This window comes from Oncorhynchus mykiss, chromosome 6 (genome assembly GCF_057628025.1).
Source record: "Oncorhynchus mykiss isolate SJ-2025 chromosome 6, ASM5762802v1, whole genome shotgun sequence".
Taxonomy (NCBI): domain Eukaryota; kingdom Metazoa; phylum Chordata; class Actinopteri; order Salmoniformes; family Salmonidae; genus Oncorhynchus; species Oncorhynchus mykiss.
The window spans coordinates 20,407,991-20,435,408 of NC_143027.1; the positions used below are offsets into that span (position 1 = coordinate 20,407,991).

The 27,418-nt window shown below is 39.8% G+C and overlaps 3 protein-coding genes, 1 long non-coding RNA gene and 1 pseudogene across 19 annotated transcripts; all 5 read left to right on the forward strand.

The window, feature by feature from the left end:
• Positions 1-175: 175 nt before the first annotated feature.
• Positions 176-1,499, forward strand: yee9 (YEE9 protein). Its single transcript, NM_001160515.1, is given in 3 exon segments — positions 176-337; positions 597-698; positions 858-1,499. Coding segments are annotated over 3 exon segments (249 nt in total). The 5' UTR covers positions 176-246; the 3' UTR covers positions 914-1,499.
• Positions 1,500-1,627: 128 nt separating this feature from the next.
• si:ch211-12e13.1 (uncharacterized) lies at positions 1,628-9,129 on the forward strand. Of its 4 annotated transcripts, none has more exons than XR_016496546.1 (6): positions 1,650-2,224; positions 2,389-2,552; positions 2,726-2,968; positions 3,115-3,324; positions 3,485-3,764; positions 7,892-9,129. XR_016496546.1 is itself a non-coding variant. In XM_021605518.3 (5 exons), the coding sequence occupies exons 1-5, from the start codon at positions 1,971-1,973 to the stop codon at positions 3,685-3,687; spliced, it is 1,074 nt and encodes a 357-aa protein (XP_021461193.2). In that variant the 5' UTR covers positions 1,628-1,970; the 3' UTR covers positions 3,688-5,747. The 4 variants fall into 4 exon arrangements, 2 of the variants coding, with proteins under 2 accessions (XP_021461193.2, XP_090093316.1); XR_016496547.1 differs by having other exon boundaries at positions 1,662-1,905; XM_021605518.3 differs by lacking the exon at positions 7,892-9,129 and having other exon boundaries at positions 1,628-2,224; positions 3,485-5,747.
• A 1,686-nt stretch (positions 9,130-10,815) lies between these two features.
• LOC149982788 (uncharacterized) lies at positions 10,816-11,419 on the forward strand. Its single transcript, XR_016496548.1, has 2 exons — positions 10,816-11,096; positions 11,279-11,419. It is a non-coding gene; the product is annotated as an uncharacterized LOC149982788 (long non-coding RNA).
• A 249-nt stretch (positions 11,420-11,668) lies between these two features.
• LOC149982789 (uncharacterized) lies at positions 11,669-13,437 on the forward strand (annotated as a pseudogene).
• A 1,423-nt stretch (positions 13,438-14,860) lies between these two features.
• susd1 (sushi domain containing 1) lies at positions 14,861-26,243 on the forward strand. 13 transcript variants are annotated; one of them, XM_021605509.3, is made up of 23 exons: positions 14,947-15,171; positions 15,621-15,773; positions 15,956-16,096; positions 16,230-16,385; positions 16,636-16,788; positions 17,043-17,222; positions 17,389-17,568; positions 17,777-17,956; positions 18,132-18,311; positions 18,536-18,715; positions 18,945-19,124; positions 19,439-19,618; positions 19,784-19,963; positions 20,062-20,241; positions 20,412-20,591; positions 20,963-21,127; positions 21,266-21,360; positions 21,482-21,668; positions 21,816-21,909; positions 22,035-22,290; positions 22,468-22,507; positions 22,592-22,685; positions 26,067-26,243. In XM_021605509.3, exons 2-23 carry the CDS (start codon positions 15,719-15,721, stop codon positions 26,083-26,085), a joined length of 3,255 nt encoding a protein of 1,084 aa, XP_021461184.3. In that variant the 5' UTR covers positions 14,947-15,171; positions 15,621-15,718; the 3' UTR covers positions 26,086-26,243. The 13 variants fall into 13 exon arrangements, with proteins under 13 accessions (XP_090093308.1, XP_090093313.1, XP_090093315.1 ...); XM_090237182.1 differs by lacking the exon at positions 19,784-19,963 and having other exon boundaries at positions 14,861-15,171; XM_021605508.3 differs by lacking the exon at positions 14,947-15,171 and having other exon boundaries at positions 15,420-15,773.
• Positions 26,244-27,418: the final 1,175 nt, after the last annotated feature.

Genomic DNA, 27,418 nt, shown 5'->3' on the forward strand with positions numbered 1-27,418 from the left:
CAAGCACTTACACCATTAAATCAATAGTCACAAAATGCTACCCCTTTGGACATGAGTATGGATTATGATTATACAGTATTGGTATTACATTGGCCATTTACTGTTGGGCACCCACTTTTGTATTCCGTCAAGAAAGTCACGCTTTCGAACTGCCCGTTCAATTTGTTCTTCTCATGATGCCATACATTTAGGCAACGTCATAAGGAAATACTTGAAGCTGTTAACGTCAGCTAACACGTTACAGATATGGCGTTTACATTATATTCCCTTATTCAAGCGGTGATTTTGTGTGTAAATGCTGTCGCCGTATTGCACGAAGAAAGATTTTTAAGTAAAAGTAAGTGGCCGTCTACACATTTGGTCTAACATTACTTTCAACAATGATTTGCTTGCTTGCTAGCTAGACAGGGAAGCAAGAAAGTAACGATATTTGGTTGATATGAGTCATTTTAGGATAATTTGGCGTTACTGCTAAATTAGCTAGCTAACTACACCAGTATAATGAGTTGGAAAAGCGTACAGGTACGTTAATCTGCCTCATGGCCAGGGTCATTTTTGTTTGCATTAATGTAATTGTTTTGTTCCTTCTAACTTAGTTGGCTGGGGTGTGGACCAAAGTATTGGGGGATTTGGTGATGAACCGGGCATTAAAGTGCAGCTAATGAACCTTGTCCGCTCTGTGAGAACAGTAATGAGAGGTATGACTGAAAAATCAATACCATTTATAAATATCAAACATCGTTCTGCATGCATTTTTTTTTAAATAGATTTTTCTTGTTTTCTATAAACACTTTTATGATGTTGACCTAACTGAACTGTTTGTGGCATTTTTCATCATATTTTCTCTCATCTTGCAGTGCCCTTGATTGCTGTCAATTCGGTCTGCATTGTGTTGTTGCTGCTGTTTGGCTGAAGCGAAGACTTGACTGAATCTGGATGTTGAACTAAGAGAAGACATTTTCAGGGCTCATGGGGATGTCTCCATGATTCCTGAAGGAGAAACCCTACATGCACAACAAAGAAGATTACACACACACACACACACACACACACGTGTTGGATCACAAAGAATCAGCATTACATTTGATTTCCTTTTTATTTATTCCCACTTTACATGGTCAGACTGAGTAACAGTTCAGATGCAGGAACAGTCAGTGTTTACTCCTTTACGCCATTCAGTTTCTTTCAAAGACACCGGTTAGTCAATGATGTTTACACAAAGCAGTCCAAAGCATGTTGCTGCTGGATGATTTCTACAATGTCAAAGGATAATTTACTTTGAGCATGCAATTTAATGAAACTTTCTTTCTCCTAATATGAAACTGTGATTGCGTCACAGTGCTGATTATGGCATGCATGTTGCTGTTAACATATTGTAATCTTATGTTGCAAAAAGTGTATTTTTCTTCACACCTTCCTGGACAAAATGTTAAATGTACATAATTTGAACAGACATAAACGCCATGAATCGGGATATATATTTTGTGTCTCATGTAGACAACTTAATTATGTATGACTTTTTTTCTCAGTATCTTTCAATCAATTACTTGAAAAAAATAAAGATGTTTTAAATATCAACACATTTTGAGTTTGTTCATATCAATAACTGATATTACCCAACGACATTACATGTTGCGTTGTATTGTTTTGTCCCATAACGCACTCCGTACTTCAACACAACTTTCGTTTTGATCATGGTTGAAAGTGTCAAAAGTGCAGTAAGGAGACCAAAGTGACTTGATTGGGAATATATTTGTTAAATACAAAATTGTGTGCATGTTGGCGATGTTTTTTGTTTTTTAATTGCCGTGTATGAATGGCATGGCAGTGTACTCTCGAACTAGCTGCAAACTTCAGCACAAGGGCAACCAGCACTCGTTCTCCCGAGGAGGCCTTCCTATAACAGTATAGTACATATTAGTGACCAAGTACAATAGAGTCGGTGGATGCTTCTCATGTAATACTTGAAAATGGAAAATATTATGACCAATGTTTTCATTGCTGGGCTCCCAGCGTGTGCCATATATTTTCTTTACGCCAACATTTATTGCTCTTATAAACTACTGAAAGCTAATGTGGTGTTTGACAGTCGTCAGAGGATTCCAAGTTTTGCCTACCTTTTTCTCAGATATGTATTCAGAGCTCTTATCAAAAGACAGGGGCATTTGTACTTTTGCGATAGAGATGTCAAAGGTGAAGTTGCCTTCACCATCTTTAACTGCAGGTAAACTGATTGCGCTTGACAATGTAGCAGTCCAATTTGTTTTAGTGCTATGGTTTGATTTTATTATAATAATTTCAAACAACACTGCCTTACAAAGATGGTTGTTTATTTGTTCACATTTGGACCAATTATCTCCTATGTGCTGTACTTTTTTCTCTCTTAAGGTTCAACAAGGATCTACTGAGGAGGTTCTGTAGTGCAGCTGGATATGGCTGGGACTACCCAGACATTGAGTTCAGGGATATCCCTCTGTGTTACCCAGACACCCTCTGTCTGCGGATGCTTGACATATTAATATCTGCTGAGAAGTTCAGATTGAGCCCTCTGGGTAAGTAACACATCCTCTGCTGGCTGGGTATTGCATGTCTTTGAAGGCCATCCAAATGTCAACACTCAAGGTACTCAGTTTTCTTCCTACATTTCTGTAGAATATATTAATTCAATTCAGCCAGATGTGTAGTTCATACAAAATCCCCCCACTTCAATACATTGTTTCCTTAGGTCTAGTCCGGGTACGTCAGAGTTTGAGAACATGGCAGCCAATAGATGAGCTGAAGAAGGGACCCTTCAAGTTGCAGGCTCGTGTGTTAGAGTACAGGATCGTTGAAGATGGGGTGGAGGTTGACATTTCTTTAACTGCCATTTCACACACTGACCAGCCAGTATGGGAGAGTGTTTTGACAATGCTCTCCCAGGACAGAGGCCGAACACCAAACACACAACCTAAACCTGAGTGGTATGATGGTGAGTAGACCAATACTTAAGTTAATTAATTCTACATTTTGCCACCAGTCAACAAACCTGAGGAAGTTGAATGAAATTGTTCTATTCAAGTTTGAATAGCACAGAACCCACATCATAAACCAATATATTTTCTTACACTTTGACAGGTCACATGGACACATCAGAGCCAGATGACGTGAAGGCGGTGGATATCAATGTTCCCTGGACTACAGGACTGAAGTTTGTGTGGGCTTTCTCTGACTACTCTCCACGTTGTCTCCTAACTCTTCCTGCTAAACTCTTGGGCTGCAGATGTACCCCAACTCCTAGTCTATGGATGCTGTCTAAATGCTTGGCTGAAATTGAAAAGCACAAAGGTAAAGTAGCTTTTCTAGTGATTCTACCTCAAAACTGAATTATTTATAAGCAAAATGATGGTGGCTCAAATAGTCTTTTTTTGTTGTTGCTGTCCATACTTTATTTATCCTCAATCTAGCACCTTGATTGATATTCTCCAAACATCCATTGATTCCACAGGAGTTGATGCCATTAGAGCCCCCATCTCTGTCACCGCCCAGTTCAAGGAACCATTGTTGGTACCAGGAAAAGTGACCATCAAATTTTGTGAGAGTGCGGGAGTGCAGTCCAAATGTGTTAGCTTCCAAATGGAGCAATATGAGAGGAAGATACTTCACATCACGGGACAAATCTGCAGGACTACTGTAGAGGATGTGAATTAAAGCTGAAAACGGCGCCAATGGCCACACCAGCACCGTTATTGTTTTTGTTGCCGAGATGAGGAGCATCACGTAGCATGGTAAAAAAAAAAATGCAGTACTCTTCTATGATGTGTTAAATTATGTCAGAGTTGAAAAAACTGTTTGTTGTTTGCAGTAACTTCTTTGTTGTAATATCGCAAATGGTGTGGCTGCTTCACCAATAAGGATTCCAGCTTTAAGATGATCAGTTATGACATGAAATTGTATAAATATCAGGTAGATGAAAGTCATAATAATAAGGGATGATTGTGTAATTATTAGTGGAATGACATCTCATCCCTGCCATTATGTGGCATCCTAGTCAGTGCGGCATAGGCTTCATGGCCCAGCAGGAGATTTACACAAATGTATCTTCAATCCAAAGTACCCCAATACTGCTACCCTCTAGAGTAGATATTTACCTCAAACAAGAACTGCAGTCTTAAGGCATTTTCTGTGTCCTCTACAACTCTAATGTTACTATGTCCACAGAAGCACCATAAGCTACAGTACCAGGCATATGCTGATGCAGACAAGGTCCCTACAGGGAATGGAGACTTGAATATTTGACCTGTTTGATATTCTTGTTCCCTGCCTTCATGTATATGAAGGTCTTTTCTCTTGTATTACTCATTGTAAAATGGAGGTGTAGGCAGGAAATATGTAGAGGAACATAAACAGTATTGTTCACTGAAATGCTTTGTAGAGATCCATGAATTAAACTATACCTTAAGTTTAATGTCAGTATTTACATATTTCTGCCAAACTTCAAAGAGTGGTGATTGTGTAATTATTAGTGGAATTACATCTCATCCCTGCCATTATGTGGCATCCTAGTCTGGATAGCCAGGGTTGCACTCCAACACCATTTACAAAAGAAGCAAGTGTGTTTAGTGAGTCTTTCAGATCAGAGACAGTAGGGATGTTCTCTTGAGAAGTGTGAATTGGAGCATTTTTCTTTCATGGTAAGCATTCCAAATGTAACAAATATTTTTGGGTTTCGAGAAATGTATGGAGTAAAATGTACATTATTTTCATTAGGAATGTAGTGAAGTAAAAGTTGTCAAAAATATAAATTGTAAAGTTCAGATACCCCAAAAAACAACTTAAGTAGTACTTTAAAGTATTTTTACTTAAGTACTTTAAAGAACAGAGTATCATCACCTTTTGAAGAACATAGTCAGACCTACAAACTTCCGATTATTCCATGCAAAACAATTGCGCACATCTAGCTCTATCAGTTTTCTACAGCAAGTAACTACATGCTTTACATGATCAGTAAACATCAATTGATCATGCCATTTCAGATATGTTAGGGTAGCCTCACGATATCTCTCAATATTTGCCCCCATTAATTGGATATTTAAGTGATATAAAAGTCAACTATACCTGACAAGTGTGAGTGGTGGTGGTGCTGATGTACTAGCTGATGATGTTTACTTTGCAAGATACTGGTAGAAACTTTGAACAGTTAGCTAAACATAGTGGTAAGTAGACCTAATGTACTTTTTTTCTCCATCCAGTATGGGCTTACCTAGCGATGTTAGCTACATTATCCTCTTTTAAACATTGTTTTTAATAGTGTTTAATCACAATTACTGCTGACAGACATGATAGGCTATATTGATTGATGAACCACGTCAAATTGGCTAGCTAGCTAATAACAGATCACGTCAGTATGGCTACTTAACAAACTAACCTTTAGGGGATAAACTTCACTGAACAAAAATATGAACAGAACATGTAAAGTCTTCAGGTGAAAGCTATGATCCCTTATTGATGTCACTTGTTAAATCCACTTCAATCAGTGTAGATGAAGGGGAGGAGACAGGTTAAAGAATGATTTTTAAGCATTGAGACATGACTTGTGTATGTGTGCCATTCAGAGGGTGAATGGGCAAGACCATTAAGGTGCCTGAACAATCTGCAACAACTGCATCCCCACTTTCAGAATAGGGGTGCAAGCGTATGTATATAAACTCAACATGTAAAGTGTTGGTCCCATGTTTCATGAGCTGAAATAAAAGATCCCAGAAACTTTCCATAAGCTCATTTCTCTCCGATTTTGTGCACAATTTTTTTTCATCCCTGTTAGTGAGCATTTCTTCTTACAGTAGCTATTAGAGTGAAAGAATACCATGCTATTGTTTGAGGAGAGTGCACAATGTATGAATAAACCAATTAGGCACATTTGGGCAGTCTTGATACAACATTTTGAACAGATATGCAATGGTTCATTGGATCACTCCAAAACTTTGCATATATAATGCTGCCATCTAGTGGCCAAAGTCTATATTGCGCCTGGCCTGGAATAATTCATTATGCCCTTTCTCTTGCATTTCAAAGATGATGGTACAAAAAAAATACAAAAAAACAATTGTTTTTTCTTTGTATTATCTTTTACCAGATCTAATGTGTTATATTCTCCTACATTCCTTTCACATTTCCACAAACGTCAAAGTGTTTCCTTTCAAAAAGGTATCAAGAATATGCATATCCTTGCTTGAGCTACAGGCAGTTAGATTTGGGTATGTCATTTTAGGCGTAAATTGGGGGGGAAAAAAGGGGGAGATCCTCAAGTTAACAAGGATCGTACCCTTTTTTTTAAAAATTGCCTAAAAATACATACCCAAATCTAACTGCCTGTAGCTCAGGACCTGAAGCAAGGATATGCATATTCTTGATACCATTTGAAAGGAAACACTGTGGAAATTTGAAATTATTGTAGGATAATATAACACATTAGATCTGGTAAAAGATCATACAAACAAAAAAACATGCGTTTTCAAATCTTTGTTTTTTTCATCATCTTTGAGTAGCACGAGAAATGCCATAATATACCTTTGCAGTTTAGGCGCAATTTAGATTTTGGCCACTAGATGGCAGTGGGGTATGTGCAACGTTTCAGACTGATCCAGTGAAGCATTGCAATACTGCACAAATGTACATTTTCAAGTACATAACTATAGAGAACATGCAAAATGATATGGGAATACAAAAATGTAAGTTTACACACTCCCAGGGAGGTCATAAATGATGGAAAATGAGCTTCCCTACAGAAAAGACACTAACCTTCACACATCTAGACGGTGTGTGTGGGGCCAGAAACAGCAAGGGTTCAAACTTTAGAACCCAGTTTTTACATTTGAATATAAAAATAGATTTTATCAAACAAAAATGTGCAAACTTTTATCTCTGCGACCCTCAGGATGACAAATCAGGGCAAGATTACTGAATGTAAGTACATATTTTAGCTTCAGAGGTGAATGTATCAAACCAAGTGCCGTGATAAAAGTTTTTGTTGTTGTTGTGCACTCTCCTCAAACAATAGCATGGTATTTTGTAACTGTAATAGCAACTGTACATTGGGCAGTGCAGTTAGATTGGCAAGAATTTAAGCTTTCTGCACATATAAGACCTGTCTATGTCCTGGAAAGTTGGATGTTACTTGCAATGTCATTTTTGTCACATTAGCGCATGTTAGCAACAACCGTCCTGGTATATGGACACCGATCCCGTAGAGGTTAAACAGCATGATCATTACACAAGTGAAACCTTGCGCTGGGGACAATAAAAGGCCACTCTAAAATGTGAACACAATGCCACAGATGTCACTCCTACTAAAAAATGCTCACTGTGTGCTTGCGTGCGTGTGTGGGGGCGAATGCGTGCATGTGGCAAGGTTGTGTCTTATGGAGCTGATCATTTTAGTGACTGTCCCCCTGTTACTCACTTAAAGGGAGAATCTCCACGCTGTCCTCTCCTGAAAGGATTCAGAGCCTATGGGAATTCCAGTTATTTTGAAAGAACTCACTTCATTTATTTATCTTAAAAGGCCAATACTAAATGGAAACATGTTCCCTCTTTGTACCACTGAGTTTGTCATAATGAGTACTATTTCACAGACTCCTGAATGGACTGTTTTGTTTTGTACAGTATTATGTACTAAACTAATCTAAAGGTTTTAACCAGTACAGACAATTGTTTTAAATCTTTAAATTACTAATCAGAAATTGAGTAATTGAGTTTTATTGTCTTTCTCATAATTACTAAGCATGGTCTCTGAGGACAACTATCACAAAGTAAAAGCTGGTAAGCCTGTAGCTCTTTTAGCTCAAGTGAAATAGAGATGTCTAAGTGATGTTATGACAAAGTGTGGTGATGATAATTTCCTTTGCTATTTCAGTGCAGCACACCTCAGAGAAGTGCATGAAGAAAAATGAAAAGTAAGACCAGCGCCATCCACCTCTCCTCTCCAGTGGCGGAGGGCCAGAGGAAGCTTGATGGAAGCAGCTTGACAGTTTACAATGAGGGCTAGAAGGTGAAGGTGGTGTATGAGGTCGACCCTGGTGATGTCTGCACCATGGAGAATGGTGCCCACTCCCAGAGACAAGGTCTGTGCAAGGTCACCAGCAGAGATGGTGGAGGAAACGTGCCCTCTCCATCGGGTGTAGTCACCAACGGCAGGAGACAGAAAGACCGACAGGACCAGAAAGATGGAAATAACAGTAACTCCATGTTGATGTGTCATGCCTCCATTAGCCAGCCCTGCTCTGGGCCTGAGGACAACTCAACAGAGGCACACAAGACTTTAACAGTGACTTCAACTACGACCTTTGTGGATGCACACACCATCGAAGAGTCGTCTGAGACGCACAGCCTTTTGGGTGTAATGGAGGTACACATTAAGGAGTTTGTCCTTATTGATGATGATGATGATGACAGTGGCATGTCCCTAAGAGAGAAGACTGTCACTGACATGTCCATCATGGATGTTAACGCTGCAGACCTGGTCTGTGGCAGACTACCGTCCATCACTACTGACACGTCCTCTGAGTGTAAAGAGGAGAGTCTGGCCCCGGAACCTCCACCCCCTGCACTGACACTAAAAAGCAGTCCTGCTGCTTCTTTTCCATCCAATGATCATTCTATCTGTTCCTTTTTATGACCATTTCATCAATTCACACTGTAACAGAGGCAGAGCACAAACTGTAGTTATTTTTAGTTTTTGTAATTTTGTGTTACCATCGGGGGGGACTTTTTGACCTTCCTGAATCAATCACTATTGCCTTCAAAAGCTGCCCACTATTCTTCACAAAATAAGTGTTTTGGTTTTAAATGATGGTTATTTGCCATGTTGTCATGTCTCACTTACAGTATGTGTCACTGCACAGTCTTTGTATCGATTTTGCATTCTTTATAGTGTTGGGTAATATAGTAGTAAAGGTGCACAGTAAATAATCAGCATTTCTCACAGTAACTTTGAATACTTCGAATGCTTCTTGAATCGAACACTGTTATCTGAATGATATGTTCTCTGCACAGAAAGGCCTTGAGTGATCAGGTGTTGATTTCTATTCATTTTCCATTCGTGTTCTGCTTTCTCTTCTTCACTTCAGATAAACTTTTCTTACTTGAATTGTATGTACAAATCTTTGTCCTTTTTTTATCGTACAATTAATAAACTTCACATTTTTAGAATTTCTAAATATTATTTTCAAATGTTAAGTAATCAGAAATCTGAAAAGTAATCAGAAATATAGCTGCGAGCAGCAATAAACGGGGTTCACAGGATGACAAAGGACGCAAGATCAGTTGGATAACAAAGCAAGCACTCTATCATGTAGGATCTATCTACCTTTTATGTCCAATTAGTGATAGCATTACCATGTTTATCTCTCAATACCACAAGGATGTGAAGTTTAGTATTGTGCTCTAGGTTGGTTATCTTTGAATGCAACAAGTATCATCATTATTAAAATCATTACTTAATGTATATATTTATATATACATTGACTGGGCAAACAGCAGGAATTCTGGTTTCTCTTTTACCCAAATAAAATATCCACTCAGACATCTCTAGGCATTTCTCTAACTACATTAAGAGATGTACTATGGGCCTACATTTGGAGTTGCTATATGGACTTATGGTTCATGATACGTTTTTAAATGTTTTCTGAAATTTCCAAAATGGAGGAAAATCTATCCAGACCTTATGGGTCCTTGATGCAAATTTGTTCAGTATGGGTAAAGACAACTACATTCAACGTTTCAAGTCTAGGTCAATCAGGGTGGCGGATATGAGGTTTTAAGTGAGACTTTATAACAGCGCCGCCTATAGGCCAACCAGTGCCATTATTTTTTACCAAGTTAATCATGGCCAGTGGTTTCTGTTTGCCAAGTTAGAAAAACGTTACCAATCTATCCTTGAGTTATTTGACTATGAGCAGAATACAGAGATTAACAATAGGTTTCACAGCTTCATTGTGAACCAATAAATAGAGACCCATGCCTGCTCTAGACATTCTATGTCTATCTAGTTACAATGTTGTGTATGTTGCATTTCTCATATGTGCTGCTGGTGGAGAGACCCTAGTGTAGCGTGTTACAGAGGGTCTGGTGGTTTTGAGGGACAGGCTGGTGCTTAATCAGGCCTCTCCAGCAGGCGCCGTGTGAGGTGTGGGCTCACTGGAGGAGTGATAGAGGGAGACCCCACTGAGTCCTGGTGGGCTGGGCGATAGCAGCATGATGGATTTATCTTCCCCTTCCACATTATACTAGATTAACTCGCTACCCAAGAACCAACTGGAAACAGCTCAATGGTGGATGGCTGTTCCCACTGTGTTGACACTATTGGTGCAATGATGAGCCAGTTTTACTCAATTTCACACCTTTTTTTGTGCATTTTCATGAACAGGGTTTTCCTTTAATTCATGTGACAGAGCACCTAGTGTGGATTGTAGTTATGATGGGTCTCACAAACACGGGATAAAGTTGATTCAAGAAAAGGTAGGATGTATAAACAACTAGGTTGGCCTAGTTAATTTACTTTAATAAATTGTTAATTGTTAACAATCACCAATTGTTAATGTCACTCTTATATCCATGGTTATCATCTAGAGTCTGTTAATTTACCTAGTTTTTACTTTTTTAGTTCATAATGTTATGTTCATTATCAACCCCAGGCAGGTTTGCTGAGCCAAATATAGCTCTTATCAGCATACACAGCATGACCGTGCAATTTGAAAATGTGTTTCAGATGTCTCCCAAAGCGTAGAGTACATTATCACACATGTGAAGTATAACTGAATGTGTCAAAATGCTGATGATGACAGACATGTCCCCAAACCACTAGTGCCAACATCACCATTGAGAAGAGAGAGCGGCGGTTGGATTTCATTGTGACCTCAGCTAACTCTTATACCCTTCTTTCCATCCTGGTTATCAAATCCGCTCAGCACCATGAGTTCTGCAAGACGGAAATAAATAAAGATGTGTTTACAAAGAATGCGTCTTTGCAATATCTAAGAGAGGGAAATGGACATACTTTGAGAGGATGTATTGGAGAACAGCACTTGTGATCTTGGCCTTTCTTACTCATGCCATTACAGGTGAGTGGATCAAAACAAATCAATCACATTGGTAATATATTCAAATTAATATTGACAGAACCTTTGTAAATCATAATGGTGAAGCTCTTACATAGAGCATCTATTTCAATAAATAACAGTTATAGGTGACGGTTTCATCAAACAAAGATGTCTCTTAGTAGTGTATATTTTCTTTGTCTTAGAAATGCGAGTGACTGGTCAAACGTTGGATGTGTGTGCCACCTGTCACCCTAACGCCACCTGTGAGGAGAAGGTGGATGGTACCGGCAAAGCTTGTAACTGCATGTATGGCTTTGTTGGTAATGGAAGAACTTACTGTCAAGGTGTGTATCTCCAGGTATAAACTCAAGATGAAGGAATTACTTATCTTTTATCTAATGTGTATCAGTTGTATTCATATTATACTAGTATTTATTGATTATTTTATTATTTTACCACTATTCTTCTCTCTTACAGACAAAAATGAATGTCAGATAGGAGCCAATAAGATCTGTGGGCAGCATACTGCCTGCCATAACACCTATGGAAGCTTCTACTGCACCTGCCTGGCAGGATACAGCCCTTCCAACAACATGGCCATCTTCATCCCCAATGATGGAACCCGCCGTCAGGGTAAGTTATAGTGATTACTGATGCTGAATACTTCAGCAGCTTTGTAACATTATGAAAAGAAGGGTGACATAAAAATCATTGCCACTTTGGCAGATATGATATGTGATTGTGAGTCTTCTTAAGCTTTATGGACATTAACTTGATGCTAATTTAGAATGAGTGAATGTGCTACAGTCACGCACATATTGGTGCCTAATAACTGGGTACATTACCCAACCACTAACACAACATTCATGTTGGTTCTATCTAGACATTAATGAGTGTAGAGTCCAAGGGATCTGTGGTGAGGGGGGTAAGTGCACAAACATGCAGGGGTATTTTAACTGCCTCTGCCAAGTGGGATACCAGGTTCACAATGGAGCAGAGCCATTCCACCCACACCAGGACAAGGCCTTGTGCAAAGGTAAATAACATCAACCACTTGGCTCAGTATTGTAAGACTTTTCAGTTAAATTATAGGTACAATTCTAAGATAATGGATAATAATCAGAGAGCTGAATGCTTCAAAAATGCATGTTTCAGAATCTCTTTGCCTGCTGCCTTATACTATACTGTAGCCACTGCAATAATTTCATGATTTATAGAAAATTTGCAGAATGACAGTAGTGTTATCAAAAACGATGGTATCTGTAGTGTTGTCCTTTTCCCCATGTGTAGCCATTGATTGTGGGCAGCCTCCCTCGGCTCTGAATGCAGTCCAGCTGTCAGCCACAGGAACACATTACGGCAGCGTCGCTAAATTTGGCTGCTCTGATGGATTCTTCTGGAAAAGCGGGGAGAACTTTAGCTCAAGTGAAATAGAGATGTCTAAGTGATGTTATGACAAAGTGTGGTGATGATAATTTCCTTTGCTATTTCAGTGCAGCACACCTCAGAGAAGTGCATGAAGAAAAATGAAAAGTAAGACCAGCGCCATCCACCTCTCCTCTCCAGTGGCGGAGGGCCAGAGGAAGCTTGATGGAAGCAGCTTGACAGTTTACAATGAGGGCTAGAAGGTGAAGGTGGTGTATGAGGTCGACCCTGGTGATGTCTGCACCATGGAGAATGGTGCCCACTCCCAGAGACAAGGTCTGTGCAAGGTCACCAGCAGAGATGGTGGAGGAAACGTGCCCTCTCCATCGGGTGTAGTCACCAACGGCAGGAGACAGAAAGACCGACAGGACCAGAAAGATGGAAATAACAGTAACTCCATGTTGATGTGTCATGCCTCCATTAGCCAGCCCTGCTCTGGGCCTGAGGACAACTCAACAGAGGCACACAAGACTTTAACAGTGACTTCAACTACGACCTTTGTGGATGCACACACCATCGAAGAGTCGTCTGAGACGCACAGCCTTTTGGGTGTAATGGAGGTACACATTAAGGAGTTTGTCCTTATTGATGATGATGATGATGACAGTGGCATGTCCCTAAGAGAGAAGACTGTCACTGACATGTCCATCATGGATGTTAACGCTGCAGACCTGGTCTGTGGCAGACTACCGTCCATCACTACTGACACGTCCTCTGAGTGTAAAGAGGAGAGTCTGGCCCCGGAACCTCCACCCCCTGCACTGACACTAAAAAGCAGTCCTGCTGCTTCTTTTCCATCCAATGATCATTCTATCTGTTCCTTTTTATGACCATTTCATCAATTCACACTGTAACAGAGGCAGAGCACAAACTGTAGTTATTTTTAGTTTTTGTAATTTTGTGTTACCATCGGGGGGGACTTTTTGACCTTCCTGAATCAATCACTATTGCCTTCAAAAGCTGCCCACTATTCTTCACAAAATAAGTGTTTTGGTTTTAAATGATGGTTATTTGCCATGTTGTCATGTCTCACTTACAGTATGTGTCACTGCACAGTCTTTGTATCGATTTTGCATTCTTTATAGTGTTGGGTAATATAGTAGTAAAGGTGCACAGTAAATAATCAGCATTTCTCACAGTAACTTTGAATACTTCGAATGCTTCTTGAATCGAACACTGTTATCTGAATGATATGTTCTCTGCACAGAAAGGCCTTGAGTGATCAGGTGTTGATTTCTATTCATTTTCCATTCGTGTTCTGCTTTCTCTTCTTCACTTCAGATAAACTTTTCTTACTTGAATTGTATGTACAAATCTTTGTCCTTTTTTTATCGTACAATTAATAAACTTCACATTTTTAGAATTTCTAAATATTATTTTCAAATGTTAAGTAATCAGAAATCTGAAAAGTAATCAGAAATATAGCTGCGAGCAGCAATAAACGGGGTTCACAGGATGACAAAGGACGCAAGATCAGTTGGATAACAAAGCAAGCACTCTATCATGTAGGATCTATCTACCTTTTATGTCCAATTAGTGATAGCATTACCATGTTTATCTCTCAATACCACAAGGATGTGAAGTTTAGTATTGTGCTCTAGGTTGGTTATCTTTGAATGCAACAAGTATCATCATTATTAAAATCATTACTTAATGTATATATTTATATATACATTGACTGGGCAAACAGCAGGAATTCTGGTTTCTCTTTTACCCAAATAAAATATCCACTCAGACATCTCTAGGCATTTCTCTAACTACATTAAGAGATGTACTATGGGCCTACATTTGGAGTTGCTATATGGACTTATGGTTCATGATACGTTTTTAAATGTTTTCTGAAATTTCCAAAATGGAGGAAAATCTATCCAGACCTTATGGGTCCTTGATGCAAATTTGTTCAGTATGGGTAAAGACAACTACATTCAACGTTTCAAGTCTAGGTCAATCAGGGTGGCGGATATGAGGTTTTAAGTGAGACTTTATAACAGCGCCGCCTATAGGCCAACCAGTGCCATTATTTTTTACCAAGTTAATCATGGCCAGTGGTTTCTGTTTGCCAAGTTAGAAAAACGTTACCAATCTATCCTTGAGTTATTTGACTATGAGCAGAATACAGAGATTAACAATAGGTTTCACAGCTTCATTGTGAACCAATAAATAGAGACCCATGCCTGCTCTAGACATTCTATGTCTATCTAGTTACAATGTTGTGTATGTTGCATTTCTCATATGTGCTGCTGGTGGAGAGACCCTAGTGTAGCGTGTTACAGAGGGTCTGGTGGTTTTGAGGGACAGGCTGGTGCTTAATCAGGCCTCTCCAGCAGGCGCCGTGTGAGGTGTGGGCTCACTGGAGGAGTGATAGAGGGAGACCCCACTGAGTCCTGGTGGGCTGGGCGATAGCAGCATGATGGATTTATCTTCCCCTTCCACATTATACTAGATTAACTCGCTACCCAAGAACCAACTGGAAACAGCTCAATGGTGGATGGCTGTTCCCACTGTGTTGACACTATTGGTGCAATGATGAGCCAGTTTTACTCAATTTCACACCTTTTTTTGTGCATTTTCATGAACAGGGTTTTCCTTTAATTCATGTGACAGAGCACCTAGTGTGGATTGTAGTTATGATGGGTCTCACAAACACGGGATAAAGTTGATTCAAGAAAAGGTAGGATGTATAAACAACTAGGTTGGCCTAGTTAATTTACTTTAATAAATTGTTAATTGTTAACAATCACCAATTGTTAATGTCACTCTTATATCCATGGTTATCATCTAGAGTCTGTTAATTTACCTAGTTTTTACTTTTTTAGTTCATAATGTTATGTTCATTATCAACCCCAGGCAGGTTTGCTGAGCCAAATATAGCTCTTATCAGCATACACAGCATGACCGTGCAATTTGAAAATGTGTTTCAGATGTCTCCCAAAGCGTAGAGTACATTATCACACATGTGAAGTATAACTGAATGTGTCAAAATGCTGATGATGACAGACATGTCCCCAAACCACTAGTGCCAACATCACCATTGAGAAGAGAGAGCGGCGGTTGGATTTCATTGTGACCTCAGCTAACTCTTATACCCTTCTTTCCATCCTGGTTATCAAATCCGCTCAGCACCATGAGTTCTGCAAGACGGAAATAAATAAAGATGTGTTTACAAAGAATGCGTCTTTGCAATATCTAAGAGAGGGAAATGGACATACTTTGAGAGGATGTATTGGAGAACAGCACTTGTGATCTTGGCCTTTCTTACTCATGCCATTACAGGTGAGTGGATCAAAACAAATCAATCACATTGGTAATATATTCAAATTAATATTGACAGAACCTTTGTAAATCATAATGGTGAAGCTCTTACATAGAGCATCTATTTCAATAAATAACAGTTATAGGTGACGGTTTCATCAAACAAAGATGTCTCTTAGTAGTGTATATTTTCTTTGTCTTAGAAATGCGAGTGACTGGTCAAACGTTGGATGTGTGTGCCACCTGTCACCCTAACGCCACCTGTGAGGAGAAGGTGGATGGTACCGGCAAAGCTTGTAACTGCATGTATGGCTTTGTTGGTAATGGAAGAACTTACTGTCAAGGTGTGTATCTCCAGGTATAAACTCAAGATGAAGGAATTACTTATCTTTTATCTAATGTGTATCAGTTGTATTCATATTATACTAGTATTTATTGATTATTTTATTATTTTACCACTATTCTTCTCTCTTACAGACAAAAATGAATGTCAGATAGGAGCCAATAAGATCTGTGGGCAGCATACTGCCTGCCATAACACCTATGGAAGCTTCTACTGCACCTGCCTGGCAGGATACAGCCCTTCCAACAACATGGCCATCTTCATCCCCAATGATGGAACCCGCTGTCAGGGTAAGTTATAGTGATTACTGATGCTGAATACTTCAGCAGCTTTGTAACATTATGAAAAGAAGGGTGACATAAAAATCATTGCCACTTTGGCAGATATGATATGTGATTGTGAGTCTTCTTAAGCTTTATGGACATTAACTTGATGCTAATTTAGAATGAGTGAATGTGCTACAGTCACGCACATATTGGTGCCTAATAACTGGGTACATTACCCAACCACTAACACAACATTCATGTTGGTTCTATCTAGACATTAATGAGTGTAGAGTCCAAGGGATCTGTGGTGAGGGGGGTAAGTGCACAAACATGCAGGGGTATTTTAACTGCCTCTGCCAAGTGGGATACCAGGTTCACAATGGAGCAGAGCCATTCCACCCACACCAGGACAAGGCCTTGTGCAAAGGTAAATAACATCAACCACTTGGCTCAGTATTGTAAGACTTTTCAGTTAAATTATAGGTACAATTCTAAGATAATGGATAATAATCAGAGAGCTGAATGCTTCAAAAATGCATGTTTCAGAATCTCTTTGCCTGCTGCCTTATACTATACTGTAGCCACTGCAATAATTTCATGATTTATAGAAAATTTGCAGAATGACAGTAGTGTTATCAAAAACGATGGTATCTGTAGTGTTGTCCTTTTCCCCATGTGTAGCCATTGATTGTGGGCAGCCTCCCTCGGCTCTGAATGCAGTCCAGCTGTCAGCCACAGGAACACATTACGGCAGCGTCGCTAAATTTGGCTGCTCTGATGGATTCTTCTGGAAAAGCGGGGAGAACTCCTCCGTTTGTGGGGCAGAAAGTGTGTGGAAGGGCCCAAGTCTTGTTTGTGAAGGTAAAATTAATTACATTTTCCCTCCTAGCATTGTTTCATTTAGATTTTTGCATTCATTCATGTATTTAACATGAGGATGGATGAGTGCTTTTTTTGTAGAGAAAAATGTTATCATGTACTGCGTATAGGAATGGTCACTGGTCAATGTCATTGCTTTGCCTATCAGAGGTTGACTGTGGCTTGCCCCCTGCCCTCCCTCACTCAGTAATGTTGTGGGATCAGAGCACCAGGATAGGCTCTGAGGTGGTTTATCAGTGTAACTCTGGATATTACAATGTGGGAGAGGGAAATGTATCAGTATGCACTGCCAATGGACAGTGGGACAAGTCAGCTTTGCTATGTGCAGGTAAAATAAATCTTCTCTCTCAGCAATACCATCTGGAATCACTACCTTACATCCATAACTAACTCAGAACTTAATTAACCAAGTGCTTTAACAAATACCTCCTAGGCCATGTTGACCATACCATGAATTATATTGTGTGTCCAAAATATCAGACATGAATGTTTGCCTGATGGAAATTGCACACTGTTGTAATGCTTTCTCTTTATAGAGATAATGTGTGGTGATCCCCCTATACTGCCCCACACTGGGCAGGTGTGGAATGGCAGCACAAACCCTGGCAGCGCTGTGCTGTTTTACTGTAAAGGAGGGTTTTATAGAGAGGGAGGGGGGAATATTTCCCAATGCACTAGAGATGGTTACTGGACAAAGGCAACGTTGTCATGTAAAGGTAACAGTTTTGCCACGTAATACTTTCTCACATATTCTCTTGTGAAACCTCTTTTGAGAGTTTCTGTGATCTATATGTCATGTAGGAATCATATCAGAGAGGCCAAATCTACTACCTATACAAATATCCTGGTGAATAATCTGTTATCTCAACCATTCTCTCATTCTCTGTGTAGAGGTTGACTGTAGTTCTCCCCCTGCCCTCCCTCACTCAGTAATGTTGTGGGATCAGAGCACCAGGATAGGCTCTGAGGTGGTTTATCAGTGTAACTCTGGATATTACAATGTGGGAGAGGGAAATGTATCAGTATGCACTGCCAATGGACAGTGGGACCAGACATCTTTTATATGTGAAGGTAAAATAAATCTTCCCTCACAACATTACCACCTGCAATCAATACCTTACAAGTTATCCATAACTAACCCATAACTGAATTACCCAAGTGCTTTAACAAATACCTCAGAGGTCATGTTGACCATACCATGGAACAATATTGTGTGTGCAAAATGTAAGATATTAATGTCTGCTTGATGGAAATGTGCAGAAATTGCACACTGTTGTAATGCTTTCTCTTTGTAGAGATAACGTGTGGTGATCCCCCTATACTGCCCCACACTGGACAGGTGTGGAATGGCAGCACAAACCCTGGCAGCGCTGTTCTGTTTTACTGTAAAGAGGGATTTCATAGAGAGGGAGGAGGTAACATTTCCTACTGTACAGAAAATGGTTTCTGGACAAAGGCAACATTATTATGCAAAGGTAACTGAACATTTCTTACGTACACTGACAGAGATGAAATGATGAGAAATACATGGTTTTTAGCCCCCTGATACAGTAGTAGAAACAAAGCATTATTGATAAATAGCTACATGTCTTCATAAGATAAGACCTGTGGTTGAAATGAAAGTGTTGAAAGTCAAATCTAAATGTGCCTTATGCTTTACATCCAGGATACACATAATCAATTCCATACTGCTTTCCCCCTTAGAAATAATGTGTGGCGGTCCCCCTATACTGCCCCACACTGGACAGGTGTGGAATGGCAGCACAAACCCTGGCAGCACTGTTCTGTTTTACTGTAAAGAGGGATTTCATAGAGAGCGAGGGGGGGATGTTTCCCAATGCACTAAAGACGGTAACTGGACAAAGGCAACATTGTCATGTAAAGGTAATGTATATGACTTTGTCACATGTTCTCTAGTTAAACCTCCTTTGAGATTTTGTGTAATGTATGTATGAATCATATCAGTGAGGCCAAATCTCCTTCCTATACAAATATCCTGGTGAACAATCTGTTATCTCAACCATTCTCTCATTCTCTCTAGAGGTTGACTGTGGTTCTCCCCCTGCCCTCCCTCCCTCCGTAATGTTGTGAGATCAGAGCACCTGGATAATTAAATGATTTATAGAAAATTTGCAGAATGACAGTAGTGTTATCAAAAACGATGGTATCTGTAGTGTTGTCCTTTTCTCCATGTGTAGCCATTGATTGTGGGCAGCCTCCCTCGGCTCTGAATGCAGTCCAGTTGTCAGCCACAGGAACACATTACGGCAGCGTCGCTAAATTTGGCTGCTCTGAGGGATTCTTCTGGAAAAGCGGGGAGAACTCCTCCGTTTGTGGGGCAGAAAGTGTGTGGAAGGGCCCAAGTCTTGTTTGTGAAGGTAAAATTAATTACATTTTCCCTCCTAGCATTGTTTCATTTAGATTTTTGCATTCATTCATGTATTTAACATGTGGATGGATGAGTATTTGTTTGTAGAGAAAAATGTTATCATGTACTGCGTCTAGGAATGGTCACTGGTCAATGTCATTGCTTTGCCTATCAGAGGTTGACTGTGGCTTGCCCCCTGCCCTCCCTCACTCAGTAATGTTGTGGGATCAGAGCACCAGGATAGGCTCTGAGGTGGTTTATCAGTGTAACTCTGGATATTACAATGTGGGAGAGGGAAATGTATCAGTATGCACTGCCAATGGACAGTGGGACCAGACATATGTTCTATGTGAAGGTATTACATTAGTCATTTCTGTGTGGTCATGACACATTAATAACAATTACATATGATACCAACTCTTATATAACCACTATCCCCTTTTCATATTATAGAGATTGACTGTGGGGAGCCAGTATTTATATCCCATGCTAAGATGCTATGGGACCGGACATCGTTGATTGGTAGTGTGGTTTATTACCAATGTGTTGAAGGATATTACTCTACGAGTGGGAAATGTTATACTGAGTGTGGAGAGAATGGACTTTGGGAGGATATAGAAATTCAATGTGAAGGTGCATTTCTTTTACCAGCAATATAATGAAGGTCTTTCAAAGACATGTGTTTTCATTTATATTCAAATGCACATTTGCTTTGTTATTGTACTGAATAACTTAAACATGTACAGTAATGTTTTGTCTCTTTATGTTTAACCAAACAAACCTCAACTGATTTCTGTGAACAGAGTTAAACTGTGGGGCTCCACTAACCCTTCCCCATACTAACATGCTGTGGGACAATACAACTGTCCTGGGCAGTGTGATTGAGTATGTATGTAAGGATGGATTTTACCAGGAGGGAGGAAATAGTCTCTCAACATGTATATCATCAGGACAGTGGGGAATTGTTTCAATAATATGCAAAGGTACGGTAACAATATCTCACTCTGAAGCAAACCCTATTCTGCTGCGTGATCAATTGTCTGTGCGGGCACACTGTAACAGTTACTGCCGTGAACTCATTATATTGTGTCAAAGTGCTCACATTCAAATTGATGTTGTATGTCTATCATGAATGCGCCAACCTATGTAGTAGATGTGCTTTCAGCACTTACTGTTCTGTACCAGAAGGGGGTAATGTTGTATTGGGTAATGGGTTGTAAATTCATGTTTAATCATGATCATGAGTATGATGCAACAAAATAATCCAGACTAGTATTTGTGTATACTGTGCAGTGTAATCTAATATTTTATGGTAATCCTCACATAATTCAATTGATCCACCTTGTTTTGACAGCTACATGTGGACCGGCCCCTGCTCTGGCCAACACAGAGGTGGTGCTGCAGAACACAAGTGTTGTGTTCCATCGTTGTCTGGAAGGATTCCACAGCTGGAGAGGAAGAAACATCTCTGTTTGTGACATCACTGGGAAGTGGCAAGCTGCCACAATGCGATGCAGAGGTATGCATTCATAAATCTGTGAACTAAAGTTAATTTGAAAAGCCTTTTAGTATGTGGAAGGAATTAGTGTAGATCAGTGATTTTTTTCATTTCACTCTTTTTTTTAACACATTGTTTCTCATCCCTTGTGACTACCAGAAATCAAGCCTGCCATCAGCGACTTGGTTGTCTTTAATGAAAAATGTTTGCGTTGGAAAGCAGACAAGTATGAAGAAGACACAGAGAATTACAGAGTAAGTTTACCTTAATAACAAGGACCTTAAAATATGATAATATTATTGATTATAAAAAGTGCTCTCTGAACTTCCTACACCTTGACCATCATTATTTGATCTGTCTATCTGTATGTAACAGGTAGTATTTGTGGGATTCAGGGCCTATCAAAGGTCATTCCATGACAAGAGGAAGAAGCTCCTCAGCTCCACTTCAGACCACCCTGAGATCTGCCTGAACCTGCTGCCTGTTACCAACTACACCATCAGCATCACTGCACTGTCTGCCAGGTTCACCTCCACACTCACAACAAACACCAGCCTACAAGGTACACTACAAACACCCTTGACTAACAATGACAATTTGATTAATAAATATTTGAAGATATTATGAGAAACATGGAGGAGAATATTGACTTTGACTTGGATATGAAACCCAATGTTATTAAATGTGTCAATACCTTCTAATCTTATAGTGCCTCAAGCCCCAGAGATTTTATACAGAGAAATTGAGGCTCCATTGCCCACTTTGTGGCTACGCAGATCAGCTAACACTCTGGACCCAATTAGGTAATTCATAATTTTACCTCCAACGCTCTCCCGTACTAAAAGCTGATTTTGTATCTTGAAATTTGCCCACTGAGGTCTGGCTATTACGACACAAACCCTTTTCTATTTTGTTCCTGGGTTTACAGTTTCTACCAGGTGTTTGTGTTGCCACTGGAGGGGACTCTTGTGTTTGACTGCAGCTCTCTTAACACCCCAGACTTCTCCAGTCAGAGGAAGCCCCATGGACAGTACATCACTGCCCAGCTCTATCTGAGGGATATAGGGAAAGAGATTAACCTGACTTTGGGCGATGGACACTACTATGGAGGGTTCTACAATGCTCCTTTACAGAACGGCAGAGACTATTACATCATATTACGAGCTGTCAGTCAATGGGGAGGGGTAAGACTAACTGCTATGCATTGGAAATAAAGGATATGTGGAGTTTATTCATATAAAAGGAAGGACAGTTTTGAAGGTCATCTTTAACAAATGATTATTGATCGTGCTTGTTGATCTTATAGAACTCCTGCATTAATAATTAGTCATTCTGTATGTGCCATTGGAACTATTTTCTAGGCTTTCAAGCACTCTTGTGTCATTTGGGCAAAAGTGAGAGGTAAGGGTTCCTTTTCTCATATTTAGCCCACTGTTTTGGTTTAATCAGATTGTTGTATTGATGTTGCTTTCTCTTGTTTGGCAGATGTATCCTACATAATGAAGGTTTCATCACTTTTTGCTGGGGGATCAATTGGAGTCTTTGCTTTGGCCATTTTTCTGGGACACTGTTACACTTGGTAAGATCTATCCTATCCTAGTGTGTATGCCTACATATGACATTTATGATACAGTTGAAGTCGGAAGTTTACATACACCTTAGCCAAATAGATGTAAACTCAGTTTTTCACAATTCCTGACATTTAATCCTAGTAAAGATTCACTGATTTAGGTCAGGCAGAATCACCACTTTATTTTAAGAATGTGAAATGTCAGAATAATAGTAGAGAGAATGATTTATTTAAGCTTTTATTTCTTTCATCACATTCCCGGTGGGTCAGAAGTTTACATACACTCAATTAGTATTTGGTAGCATTGCCTTTAAATTGTTTAACTTGGATCAAACGTTTCAGGTAGCCTTCCACAAGCTTCCCACAATAAGTTGGGTGAATTTTGGCCCATTCCTCCTGACAGAGCTGGGGTAACGGAGTCATGTTTGAAGGTCTCCTTGCTCGCACACGCTTTTTCAGTTTTGCCAACACATTTTCGATAGGATTGAGATCAGGGCTTTGTGATGGCCATTCCAATACCTTGACTTTGTTGTCCTTAATCCATTTTGCCACAACTTTGGAAGTATGCTTGTCCATTTGGAAGACTCATTTGCGACCAAGCTTTAACTTCCTGACTGATGTCTTGAGATGTTGCTTCAAAATATCTACATACTTTTCCTGCCTGATGATGCTATCTATTTTGTGAAGTGCACCAGTCCCTCCTGCAGCAAAGCACCCCCACAACATGATGCTGCCACCCCCTTGCTTCACGGTTGGGATGGTGTTCTTCAGCTTGCAAGCCTCCCCCTTTTTCCTCCAAACATAACGATTGTCATTATGGTCAAACAGTTCTATTTTTGTTTCATCAGACCAGAGGACATTTATCCAAAAAGTACAATATTTGTCCCCATGTGCAGTTGCAAACTATAGTCTGGCTTTTTATGGCGGTATTGGTGCAGTGGCTTCTTCCTTGCTGAGCGGCCTTTCAGGTTATGTCGATATAGGACTCGTTTTACTGTGGATATAGATACATTTGTACCTGTTTCCTCCAGCATCTTCACAAGGTCCTTTTCTGTTGTTCTGGGATTGATTTGAACTTTTCGCACCAAAATATGTTCATCTCTAGGATTCAGAACGTGTCTCCTTCCTGAGCTGTATGACGGCTGCGTGGTCCCATGATGTTTATACTTGCGTACTATTGTTTGTACAGATGAATGTGGTACCTTCAGGCATTTGGAAATTGCTCCCAAGGATGAACCTTGTGGAGGTCTACAATTTATTTCTGAGGTCTTGGCTGATTTATTTAGATTTTCCCATGATGTCAAGCACAGAGGCACTGAGTTTGAAGGGAGGCCTTGAAATACATCCACAGGTACACCTACAATTCACTCAAATGATGTCAATTAGCCTATCAGCAGCTTCTAAAGCCATGACATAATTTTCTGGCATTTTCCAAGCTGTTTAAAGGCACAGTCAACTTAGTGTATGTAAACTTCTGACCCATTGGAATTGTGATACAGTGAATTATACAGTGCCTTGCGAAAGTATTTGGCCCCCTTGAACTTTGCGACCTTTTGCCACATTTCAGGCTTCAAACATAAAGATATAAAACTGTATTTTTTTGTGAAGAATCAACAACAAGTGGGACACAATCATGAAGTGGAACGACATTTATTGGATATTTCAAACTTTGTTAACAAATCAAAAACTTAAAAATTGGGCGTGCAAAATTATTCAGCCCCTTTACTTTCAGTGCAGCAAACTCTCTCCAGAAGTTCAGTGAGGATCTCTGAATGATCCAATGTTGACCTAAATGACTAATGATGATAAATACAATCCACCTGTGTGTAATCAAGTCTCCGTATAAATGCACCTGCACTGTGATAGTCTCAGAGGTCCGTTAAAAGCGCAGAGAGCATCATGAAGAACAAGTAACACACCAGGCAGGTCCGAGATACTATTGTGAAGAAGTTTACAGCCGGATTTGGATACAAAAAGATTTCCCAAGCTTTAAACATCCCAAGGAGCACTGTGCAAGCGATAATATTGAAATGGAAGGAGTATCAGACCACTGCAAATCTACCAAGACCTGGCCGTCCCTCTAAACTTTCAGCTCATACAAGGAGAAGACTGATCAGAGATGCAGCCAAGAGGCCCATGATCACTCTGGATGAACTGCAGAGATCTACAGCTGAGGTGGGAGACTCTGTCCATAGGACAAAAATCAGTCGTATATTGCACAAATCTGGCCTTTATGGAAGAGTGGCAAGAAGAAAGCCATTTCTTAAAGATATCCATAAAAAGTGTTGTTTAAAGTTTGCCACAAGCCACCTGGGAGACACACCAAACATGTGGAAGAAGGTGCTCTGGTCAGATGAAACCAAAATTGAACTTTCTGGCAACAATGCAAAACGTTATGTTTGGCGTAAAAGCAACACAGCTCATCACCCTGAACACACCATCCACCCTGTCAAACATGGTGTTGGCAGCATCATGGTTTGGGCCTGCTTTTCTTCAGCAGGGACAGGGAAGATGGTTAAAATTGATGGGAAGATGGATGGAGCCAAATACAGGACCATTCTGGAAGAAAACCTGATGGAGTCTGCAAAAGACCTGAGACTGGGACGGAGATTTGTCTTCCAACAAGACAATGATCCAAAACATAAAGCAAAATCTACAATGGAATGGTTCAAAAATAAACATATCCAGGTGTTAGAATGGCCAAGTCAAAGTCCAGACCTGAATCCAATCGAGAATCTGTGGAAGGAACTGAAAACTGCTGTTCACAAATGCTCTCCATCCAACCTCACTGAGCTCGAGCTGTTTTGCAAGGAGGAATGGGAAAAAATGTCAGTCTCTCGATGTGCAAAACTGATAGAGACATACCCCAAGCGACTTACAGCTGTAATCGCAGCAAAAGGTGCCGCTACAAAGTATTAACTTAAGGGGGCTGAATAATTTTGCACGCCCAATTTTTCCGTTTTTGATTTGTTAAAAAAGTTTGAAATATCCAATAAATGTCGTTCCACTTCATGATTGTGTCCCACTTGTTGTTGATTCTTCACAAAAAAATGCAGTTTTATATCTTTATGTTTGAAGCCTGAAATGTGGCAAAAGGTCGCAAAGTTCAAGGGGGCCGAATACTTTCGCAAGGCACTGTAAGTGAAATAATCTTTCTGTAAACAATTGTTGGAAAAATGACTTGTGTCATGCACAAAGTAGATGTCCTAACCGACTTTCCAAAACTATAATTTGTTAACAAGAAATTTGTGGAGTGGTTGAAAACCGAGTTTTAATGACTCCAACCTAAGTGTATGTAAACTTCCGACTGTATGTGGAATTCATTTTCAGTATACTGATAAAATCTGACTTAATACATTGCCTACTTAACTTTCTGTAACCCCTTTTCAGGTTTTGTAAGAAGACATGACAGTCATCCTGAGGACTGACTTTTTAAGTTGGGTCACACTTGGTTTATATTAGCATAACGTTCAACGACATTTACCTGTAATATTGTAACTGTGTAAAAATGTGTTTTGTATTGCAGTTGTTTTCTGTACTAAAATAAAGGTAAAACATTTTTTGTCATTGTTTATAGAGTTTTATTATCAGCAATATCATAAAATACACAGAATATCATAAAATACACAGAAACACATGCAATACAATGCATTTAAACTTTTTACTCTGTTGGTTTGCTACATTTTTAATTACAAGTTTCGAAAAAGGCAACAGTAAACATGTCGCCCCCCCTACCCCACACACACACTATAGCGCTCCCCTTGGGCATATCAGTGTAATTTTGTAAATGCCGGATCTCTATGGCAAGACACAACAATCACCCAGGTTTCGTCAAAATCGGGCCAATGGTGTCTGAGATACCGTGTGTGACTAAAGTACAAACGGAAGGAAAGAGACAGATCCATATTTCCCTCTCCGAATTCATCGCGGGGGACAATTACAGACATCACCAGACCCAATCAAAGGGATGACTAACTCTGGAGATCCTTTAGGCCCCTTAGGTAGATCTGGGTTTCGTTTTTTTGCACCTTGTAGAATGATCTCCAGAACTCTCTAAGGCTGGATGTTTTGGTGCCGCAGTTCAGACGGCTGGTTGATTACTTTTTTACTGAGGAATGTGTTGTTTTTCATGAGCATGTTTTGTAAGTCACTTTTCTTAAATTGCTTGTAAATATTGTATGTTTTTTATTGTGTTGGATTTGTAAATATTGTGAATGTTCTATGATTTCTATGAAAGAGAGGCCTTGGTCTCAATGTGATTCCTTGTTTAAATACATTTTAAAAAGGCAACAGTAAACATGTAGTCATCCACAAATGATGCAGCACCCCGCTTGGGCCAGTCAGTGTAATTTTGCTAATGCCGGATCTCTGTGGCAAGACGCATCATTCACCCAAGTTTCATCAAAATCAGGCCAGTGGTGTCTGAGATATCGCATGGGTTAGCTAGACTCATATCCTTGAGCATGTCTGCCAAATTTCAGCACTCTGAGTCAAACAGATCAAGAGATTTAAATATGTGCCCATTATAGTGCTACCATGTGATCAATGTGAATGTTCTTGAATATGGTGAGTCTTGACAGTGTTTGCAACATGTGTACCAAATTGTGTGACAATATGAATATCCTTGACTTATTTATATGCGTTTATGTGCCAGACCACACCCGCGTGAATGTTTATTGGTCAATAGCAGCCATTTTATTTTAGGTAATAGTCTGAAAAATATTTAATCGAGAGACCATTGT